General features: G+C 45.5%; 1 protein-coding gene across 4 annotated transcripts in view; it reads right to left on the bottom strand.

The window, feature by feature from the left end:
• The window catches only part of arhgef10la (Rho guanine nucleotide exchange factor (GEF) 10-like a), a 69,214-nt gene extending 58,954 nt beyond the window's left edge, over positions 1-10,260 (bottom strand). Inside the window, exons 1-4 of one of the 4 annotated variants that reach the window (XM_072715136.1) lie at positions 9,982-10,260; positions 3,983-4,312; positions 3,105-3,132; positions 490-590 (exon numbers count right to left, since the gene is read on the bottom strand). In XM_072715136.1, coding sequence (XP_072571237.1) covers positions 490-590; positions 3,105-3,132; positions 3,983-4,307 — 454 coding nt within the window. In that variant the 5' untranslated portion in view covers positions 4,308-4,312; positions 9,982-10,260. Of the gene's footprint in view, positions 1-489; positions 591-1,596; positions 1,810-1,849; positions 3,060-3,104; positions 3,133-3,982; positions 4,313-9,981 lie in introns of those variants that run through there. The other 3 variants (XM_072715137.1, XM_072715138.1, XM_072715139.1) reach the window with 3 other exon arrangements.

Consider the following 10,260-nt stretch of genomic DNA (forward strand, 5'->3'; position numbering starts at 1 on the left):
CTTCCGAAATGTTTCTCGAAGTTGACCTCACTTAAAAATTTCATATTTGGAACATTTGCTTTTTCCTCTCACCAAATATGGCAACCCTAGACATATAAGTAGCAAGCAAGAATCAATCACTCTGTCCTGTCTCAGTCCCAAATCCAAATATCGTGGCCCATCCTACTTGCCCAACCAAGAGGCCTGTGCTTTTATGGGTAAATTTACCCACAGTGACGTTCTTAGGCACCTACTGGAAACAAGTTTCTCCTCTTAACACATTTGCAATTCAAAGGAACTAAAACAGCATTAAAGGCAAAATCTGATTAGAAGCTGAAGCAAACTCTACGGACAGTATTTTATGTAGCAGAGGAAGCCAATCGAAGCACTTTGAGGGAAGATTAAAAGCAATTTGTATAAGCACTGAAAGTGAGAGAACGCTGATTATAACACCACCATGTTCATTAAAAAATGGATTTTTCAGTTCACGAGGAAGGGGTGCTTCCTTACCTTGGCAAAGCCCATTGCTCTCGCCAGCGGTGCCCTCCAGCTGATCTCTGGGCAGCACCTCCGCCTGCCTGTGCCCAGCGGCCCCCTTGTCAATGGATCCCCTGGAATGTGAACAGCGCGAGAGCTGTTAGCCGTCTCAGGGAAGCCCGGACGCTGCCCCATCTGGCCCAGGAGAGCTCCTGTCTGAACATTGTCATCTCTGTCACAGACGTTAGCAATTACATGCAAAAAACATTCACCGAAAGCATTATAATTTTCCTGCTTGAAGAATGCTTTGTAGTAGCAACATACAAGTCAACAGTCACGGCTCTCCCTGTCCACATGCTTCATAAACCGGTATGTTTCTAATCTAGGTTTATCTGGATCGGCAAACCATTCATACCACCGGAACTGGAAATAAATGCGAGTTCCAGCAGAACCCAAGTCAGGTGGTTTCAGCAGTTATCTGAGGGCACCAACACTGAGACGACCAGCACCGTGAGTTCTGAGTGACGTGGGGACATGCAGTTTGTTCATCACGTACCTGAACCCCTTACCAGAAAAACCAAATTACGTACTTTTGCAGGGCACAGAATACCAATACCAGAAACTGTAGCGTATTTTACATAATTAGGACGAGTTTTGTTCATAAACTGTCGCTGTACATTATAAGAATTACGTCATTACGCAAAGTGTTCTGTCGAGAGAGTGATTGCAAAAGAAGAAAAGACCGTTAGCGCCATAGTGGTGAGTCCTGCATTCTTATTTAAACATAACCCACAAACACACAGAAACCCTCTGCATTTTAATAGGCTTGTCTGCTGAGTGCAAGAATATACAGCAAGAACAAGGCACATTTGGCACTGAGAGCCAACCATGCTACTTCCACGCAGATCCAAAGTTCCCTAACAAGAAGCGACATGTTGCCAGTGAAGCGAAGAACATAAGACGAAATACCACCTGATTCAGAGGAGAACAAGACCGTCATTTTAGCAAAGCCTGCCATTTCCACCCAGATCCACACAGCTGTCCTTTTTGATCGACTTTTTCAGATCTTTTTTTGCAGAGAAATTTGCAATTGAGATTTATTCTCGTATTACTAAATGTTGAGGTATCTTGCATACTCACATCCCTTACGTCGGGGTCTTCATCGAACCCGAGATTGACCGCAGGCTGCCACGAAGCATGTGAACCGTAAGCTGAACTTCAGCCAAATACCTGAATTTCCACCACACAGGTCCGCCGTCAGGGCCTGACTGTACTCGTTCGGGGACATTTACGAAAAACACCCCTTGTTCCTCAACAGCAAATTCATCCAGCAGTGCGCAGAGCAGCCTACTCTACAGGTAATGCACTTCTGCCAGAAAGACGTGCCGTTTACCTGGCTCTGCGAGAGACTCGCTTGAACATACTGCCGGCATGGCATTAGGTTAATTCTCCATAGTTCATGGGACCCAGTCACCGCTAGCCTGTGCAGCGTTTATGTCCCGATTCCCCTTTTCCTCCTCGTCCTTTTTTTAGCACAGCATGTAAACACAGGATCCTCTTGCTGATGTAACTGGGATTAACATAAAAACAGTGTGCAGGGTTGGGTGTAACAATGGATATGATGTAACCTCATTAAGTAAGGTCAAAGGCGACAGGGTTCTGGGTAACCCAATAAATGCTGAACAAATATTATACGATGAAGATAACTAAGAACTCAGGGACAGATTAAAGAGAAGAAAAATAATGTTAAACTTCACAGCCGGTATTTTAAATCAAATGCTTAAAGAAACTTCCTAGTTACTGTGAATTAACGAAGATGCAGGGAGTGATTCTTCTACATAAAAGTGGAACGTGAACGAGACAGGAAAACATAATTTGAGGCATCCTGAGCTGGGATTCAAACATCTTCAGATGATTTAATTTCAGGTTCATGTTGAGAGAATAATTTATCATCGTCTGGCCCCAGGCATCATGATGTTGGAATGATTTCTCCTGAATTTATTAAACCTCTAATGTACTTTCAAAGTTTCAGATTGTTTCAACTGAACCCTTAAATATTATGAGAATGGAATTTACGGATCTAAAGTATTTTTGAATTAAATCTATAGTTCAGCACTTTTTAATCTTTTGTTAAAACATACCAAACAACATTTTTTGGGCTATTGTGTCCTCGTCTCATCTTTCCCCTCATAAATGACCTCATCCCTTGATTACTGGTTCGTGAGCAGTGTGAAAATTGAAACTGGCACTTCAAGTGTACCTCATTACCAGTGCATACGTGTAATTACCACAATTCAAGTCTCCCATAGAGAAACGCGCATTTCTGTTTGCCTCCAGAATAACTCAGTAACACGTCATTTTCAGGCATTGGGAAATCTGGCCAATCCTACGGGGCTGCGAATCCAGCAGGGTAGGCTGTGACTGACGAGGGACGAGGAGGATCTCTATAATTTGCAGGAGGTTCGGTTGCACCGGAGGGCAGAGGCCGGGGGCAAAGGCGTGCATGCTATTCTTTTGCTGTATTCCCTGAATCTCAACATCATCAGCTTGTTCAAGCCTTAGGATACTCAATGCGATTGGTGTGTCAGGACGTACAACAGAGGTACACAATGGGCTCCACACAATCCAGCCAGGATCCGCTGACTTACCCTCCTGGAAGCGAATGGGGGACGTCATCTGTCAAGGGTGAGAAAAACATAGTAAATCACAAATATCACCATGCCTCTTGTAACTGGCATTCATTTATCAAGCTGCATTTTACCGTGTTTTTTTGTGAAAGAGAGTTGTGCAATGCCTAGCTTTTCCTGAAGAAATGCTGTTACAAAAACCAGAGGCTGTCAAAGAAAACTGAAAAATGATTCCCCAACGATTCTGAATGCAAAACATTGACACAGAAAAAATAGCAGGTATAATATGCCTGCCAATGAAACAAAACTCTGTTTGTTTCCAAAGACTAGCCATCAAAATAAACCAACTCAGAATACATTTCAATGACTGTTTTTTTTTTTTATTTGCTTGATACAATCCAGCTGCTTGCCTGCTGGGACTGGGGAGGGAAAGCAGGGCTTAACGGAGGCCTGATATCAGGCAGTGGTGAGGCAGTAGGCCACCACTGCGTAACTGCTTTTTGGCAGCAGAGAGAGCCAGTCACCTCTGGCCGGACTGCACAGCACTGCCGTGGGGCTCCTCGGAAAAATCTTAAAGCCCCGGTTGGCACGTGCTCCAGGTTTCCTAGGAAACCGATTAATAACTCAACACGGTAGTCAACTCTCCCTCTCCCCCCTCGTACTTTTACATTAGATTTACTTTTACAGTAAGGGTATCTGTTCCAGCTGTAGGCGCAGTGACAGTTTCAGAGCAAATTCAAATGATGTATGTGCACTGCAACTGCAAACCGTATGCAGTATGTTTGACTGTCATCCCCAGACTTGTTTTGAAGTCTGACTTCTAATGCTGCAGCATGAAGCGCTGCTGCAGTGAAAACAAGGCTTCTGCAGACAAGACCTTAGCAGTGATGAGTTCTTACCTGACGTCCCAGTGCCAGGACAGTCTCCTGTGTTACAGTCTTCCTTGCCAGCAGGGGGTGCAATATTTCTGTCCTGCTCTGTTTTTTTTGAGGGTAATCTAATAGTAGATTCTTCAGGGGGTGCCACTGCTCCAACACTCAAAGAAGATGCCCTTTTCCCCACTGCGTTTGTCCTAGTTGTCTCATCAGTCAGTGCACTGATACAGTCCTTAGAATAGACATCTCCGTTGCTATTATCAAATTTGAATCGTTCTCCTTGTTCTTCCTCCTCTTCCTCCCCACCCTCCTCCTCCTTCTGTTGTGGGGTAGACTGTCTGGAGGACATGGAGCCTGGAACAAAGCCATTAAGATCATTGGCTGACGTCAGAAAAACACACATCTGTGAAGAGCTCTATCTGGACGATGATAATGTTCCACAATGAGGCTATTTTGCCCAGAATAATGGATAATGGACCGATCCACAGAGCATCCGCAGCACCAGGACTTCAGAGGTGGATAGTTCAGCCCCAGAAAGTAAAAGTCCAGACCAGGATTTTGTTTCAACCAACCAGTTGGATACTCTGTGACTGTGACTCTTTATGCTCAACTGGATGGTTGAAACAAAATCTTGGTCTGGACTTTTTCTCTCTAGACCTGAATTACCCACCTATGCTTAGCAAACATACCCTACCAACACCTGTAGTCACACAAAGGACAATTTCAGAGAGCAACGGAAAGTCTGAGCACTGGAAGCAGTCACTGAAATTATTTTTATTTACCTTAAAAAATAATTTGGGGGGAAATAGTTCTATCCAGCAGCTTGAGCCAAATAAGTTTTGGGCAGGATGAGTTTACAGCTTTGGGAGACTGTTTATTCAGGAACGGCCTCTGCTTTACATGACAAAACTGCATATAAACACATTAGAGCCAAAGTCGTTTTATATGTGAAAGACCAGTGGTTGCTTTCTAGAGCCTTCAGATAAATGCAGTTAAACCTTGAAGTTATACATAAAATTCATGACAAAGTGGACAAAGAGCAGGTTGAGTCCCGTTTGCTGAAAAGATAAATGCGCATCCCATTGAAAAAGGGAGTGTCACCATGTGGGGGCCGGCAGCATGTCACTGGAGGACGGCCCCCTCAGCTTACTGGGAGAGGAATTCTGTGCTCCTCATTCTTTGGTTTAGATGTTTTGGGAGCAGGTTGGCAGCAAGAGAAGGGCCTAGTGACCAGCTCTCTCTGACTGTGTCCTAGACAGCAGGTGAAGAATCTGCTTTGGTTTTCTCAGAGTCTCTCTCTCGTGTCAAACCCCAGTCACCATCATGATGGACATTCCGACTAGAAAACGACACGGGGGGATGATTTCACCGAGGTCTCCTTGCCTGCTAGTTGCCTTCGCTGTAAAATGTTAATGTCGCTGCTTCCTCATTAAACAAGATTGTTATTTTTGTTCAGGGGAGGAACCCCTGGAAGAAGGAATAATATTAAAACTGGCTACAGAGAAGCAGACTGCTGCATCATCAAAGATAAAAATCGAAAGAACGGGAAAATAGCAAAATTACGCCTCTTGTCCGGATACCAGCCACACCAAAACAAGTTTGCCCCTCATTGGGGGTGGGAAGTGTATATTTAAGGTTACACCAAAACCCAGAGCCAGTTCTATTGCCAGTTTCAATTTCCAGAACTGCTACATGCTGAATATTGAAGCTGTCAGTCCTGGTTTCAGTCCATTTCTAAGGTCTGTTAAAACAGTGTGGCTCATGAAGCCAAGAGCAGTAAGGTCATTGGTCGATGTCAGAAAAACACACAGCTGTGAAGGACTCTATTGAACTATGACACCGTTAGACAATGAGGCTATTTTGTCCACTGAATAAGGCGCGGATGAACTTATCCACAGACTGTCCTCACAGCCTGGGGCCACCACACATGCCGTACCAAAAACTGTAGTCACACTAGACAATTTCAGAGATCCATGGAAAGTCTGAGCACTGGCAAACAGTCACTGAAATTGCTGCTGTTTAGGGGAAATATTTAAACCCAACCATTTAAGCCAAAGCCATCTTGGGACAGGATTAGCTTTCAGCATTGGGAAATGGTTTATTCAATAAAACCCTCTGATTCACACGAAAAATAACTGCTGCTTATAAACATATTACACCCAAAGTAGTTAAGTTGTTTTATTTCTTAAAGAATGTTGGCTTGCTGTCCAGAGCTGTTACACACAGTGCTGTGACAAAGTTTTTGTTTGGCTCCGAATTTCCTCTATTTTTTCTTATTCGTTAAGACTTCAGAAATTTCTTTTGTCCGAGGCATGTGCTGAAATTGTTCTGTTTAAGTGATGGGTTGATTCAACAGGGCTGGCAGCAATCAAACTTGGGTTTGTCTCCTTTAATTTAACACATTGTCATTTACAATCTGTTCAGTGGTTGATTGAATGATTGAGGGCAATTACTTTGTCACATGGGTGATATGGACGTTGGCAATTTTTTTCCCTTCATTTAAAAATTTTGCTTTGTTCACTCGGGTTGTCCTTTGTATCCAAAATTTGTCTGGAGATCAGAAAGTGTTTTATGAAAAATACTTTGTCATGGCACTGCAAATGCAGTTAACCCTTGCAGTTACAAAAAGTTCTTGTCAAGATTAAAAATAGTTAAGTCAGCAGTTTTTTTTATTTGACATTTATTTTTCAGAACAACTACAGCACTGGAAAAAAAATTAGGAGATCACTCCATATTTTTAAGAAATCGGCATTGTTAAATTCTGGTTTAATCCTGGTTCTGCTAGCAGAAGGCTACACTGCGATGCTTCCAGGCTCAAAATTTCTAAGACGTACATAAGAACAAGGTGAAACAGGAGACACTGGGAACGACCAGAAACCAGCCAGGTAGAGGGTGGAAGTGACATTTTAATGCCAGAGATGACTGTCAACTTATCTGACAGTTTCTCATGAATCGTAGGATGACATCAAGTGACCTTCAAAAGGAATGGGAAACATTAAGTGCAGGTGTGAAGTGCACTGCTAGGACAGTTCATATCAGGTCCTAGAAGCAGGACTGAAGTGCCACAAAGCAGGGAAGAAGCCCTTCATTAATGACAAACAGGGAAGAACCAGGCTGCAGTTTGCAAAAAATAAAATATATTATTCACAGATGCTCACCCATAAATTGAGAAATGACTGAAACAAAAAATTGTGCTGTGGTCTCTTAATTTTTTAAGAATCTCCTCCACCCAGGAAACACCATGTTTCAAAGTTCAGAACGGCCAGATCCCGCTAATGGAAATGTTTCGAATGAAAATCAGGAGACACTCAGACTTTTAGGAAGCAAGTTCAAAGATTATCCATAAAGTTTCCATGCTGATGCTAACAGCCTGCAGGGACTCGAAGTATATATCAGCCAGAAAATGTACCCCCCCCCCCTCAATGAGGAATAAAAAAATAAACATGAGAGATGGAGAAGAAAAGGCGGTGGACAGAGCTCTCGGGGTCAGTCTAGTCTGGGAGGGGGGGGAGGGGGCTGGTGACATATTCATATTCACTTCCAGGACATGAATCCACATGTTCTGTAAAAAACACTATTATTAGTACAGTGTCCAATATTAATGTAGGCTTGTATTTCTGCTGAGTCTACAAATAGAACAAATGAAAACTTGCAGAAGTCTGACTGCAGGTATCCTAGAATGCTTCATATATCCTATCATGCTCTCTGTTGAGACACAAAGACAGGTAAGAGCAGAACTTTGAATCTGAGGAGAGGGTCAACCATTAATCCATTTTCGTGGAAGTTAAGGACCTTGCTCAAGGGCCCAATGGCAATTCAGCCAAGCACAGGATTCAAACCAGTTTCCTTTCATTCACAAGCCCAGGGATCTAACCGTCAGAAGAAGTCTGACTCAGTTAGACCTTCTCAATACTGAGTCTTCAGAGATTTGAGTCGCTGCATTGTACCTAAATGGAGATCTTCAGCAGTATGAGGGTTTACACTGAACTGTTATATGTATGTGCTGCAGTTACGGCAACTTACTTACCCTCATGCTCCTCCCTCCCCCCTCCCCCCACCCCATCTGTCCAGGAACAGGGACTGCCACCAGGATGCCTTTCCCGTGAACCAGCCAGACCTCGCCGCCGCTCCCCCCGGCACGGGGCCGGATCCGTCTGCACGGCTTTAGCAGATTTGGAGGGGGGTGCGATGGCAATTGAATTACTTGTCAAGGATTCCCCCCTTCAAAAGCAGGATTGCAAATGTCATGGTGGGTCTTGCCCAGAGAAGAGAAAGGGGATTACTGTACTCTAAAAGCCTCCGTGCCCCTTTTAAGTCCAGAGGCTCAGAAAAGGACAGGCTCGGGGTGGGGGGGGGTGGGGGTTTGACAACAGCCGTAGGATTGTCTGGCTTCTCTAGGGGATGGTTTTTGACACCAGCTACAGGCAAATATGGGCCGAGCGTCTGCAGGCAGGCCTACCAGTACCAGTCCTGTCAGCCGGCCGTCCCTCAGGGATCGTACACACAGCCTCCGCCCCCCACCGATACAAACCAACAGTATGCTTGTAATAAATATAAATTCCTTTCAATTTTTGTTCATTATGGGTCACCCCCCTTTGCATATCAATGACCTCTGTACGGCAGGCGTTTCCCTATTTCGATCTCATTCTGGAACGTGCTGGTAAACAGCTCACATCCTGTTATGTGTTTATTCGCACGGAGTCGCATTGCCCCTAGGGAGAGCCTTCCTCTGCCTTCCCCAAAAAATTCGAAGCACACGGAAGTATTGACCGTTGCCGTGGAGACAGACTCACTTTCACTACGAAGTGAGTGCGCGTGTAGGTGAGGCCCGATTTACCCGCGTCTCTCTAAGTTCGTCTCGTCCTGCCGCGGTACCGAGGTGGCTGCTAGCCTCACTAAGCGCATTAGAGCGCTGCACCACCAGCTAAGAGTGACTTTATGTGAAGAAAACTGCAATGAGAACTCAGCGTATCTCTACTCCTGTCTGCACGCAGAGCCAGGAGTGCTGATACGTCTGGTTATTGCTACTCCATAAAAGTAGGAGATGTGATTAAGTTGCCCGTATTGTGTGATTATGGGTGTGACCGTATGTGCCCTGTAATGGATCAGCATCCTGTTCAGGGTGCCCTGTTGGTCGTAGGATAGGCCCCAGGCTCACTGTAACCCTGTACCGCACAATGCCAAATGCCAAGCACCATTCCATTCACTCAGGTGTCAAGTGGCACATCTATTACGGAGATTAAGGTGGAGATGAATGGCTGAATGTTTGTGATGTCTGGGTTCCGGTTTTCACTTGCCAGTGGCAGTAGGCAAGCGTTCCAGAACAAGGGGGAGGGGGGCTGGAGCAGCTTTAAAATAGGAATTCCAGTCACCCCATCAGAAGAAAGCAAAACTTTACCGAGGACCGGGAAACTGATCAAATGTGAAAACCGACTCTCCAAGCCTCTACACTGAAATCCAGCATTGGCACTTTGTTATCCTGCCTCTCGCATGTCCCCAGTCTCCAGAAGTGTTTCCCTAGACAGACAGCAGTGTGAACAAGAACTGGGGGTGCGATCCACGTTTCACCACCTGGAGCTGCATCAACTTCCTATCCCCTCAGGAGAAGCGTATCCTCCGTCACGTTTACCGCTACGAGTGAGGGAGAGGAGCGCCGGCCACCAGACCCAGCCCAAGCAGGACATCTCCATGCAGGCCACCTCAGTGTCCCCCGCTCACGCTTTAAGAGCTTTGGTGAGGCGGCAGGCTGCCATTCAGGTACAGCTGTCCCACACGAGATGAAATTACAGGGAGAGAAATGTATTCAAGGATCAGAGTCTGAACAGCCTGACCAGAGGAGTCACATGCCAAAATCAAAAGTGGGGTCCCGGTGGCACACAGAGAACAGCACAGGGTGACCTCCTCCCTCATCAACCCCCCATGCCCTTTTGACTCTAGCCAAAAAGAAGCCAGCCCTGTTTAGGGTGGGATTCCAATGGAGAGGCAGACAGAATGAAAAATGGCTTTGAATAAATAGCACTTACCTCCTGGTTCTTTGAGTCGTTTTGCCCCCCTCCGACTTTATTCCCAGAAGCCCCCACTCTCTGTGCACCTCCTGCATGTGAAACAGAGGGACTCCAGGAAGTAGACCTCCCTCCCGTGACCCTAGACCCCTCCCACGCGGGACACCGGAGACAGCAGCAGGTTCTCCCCCATTCACTCCCCCACGAGAAAACTTCCCGGATCGGCTCACAGGCGTCTGCCGCTCCCCACAGAAAAAGAAACTCGCTCTGCCTCAAACTGCTCGCTTTCTCTCCTTCACC

This window comes from Paramormyrops kingsleyae, chromosome 8, assembly GCF_048594095.1.
Source record: "Paramormyrops kingsleyae isolate MSU_618 chromosome 8, PKINGS_0.4, whole genome shotgun sequence".
Taxonomy (NCBI): domain Eukaryota; kingdom Metazoa; phylum Chordata; class Actinopteri; order Osteoglossiformes; family Mormyridae; genus Paramormyrops; species Paramormyrops kingsleyae.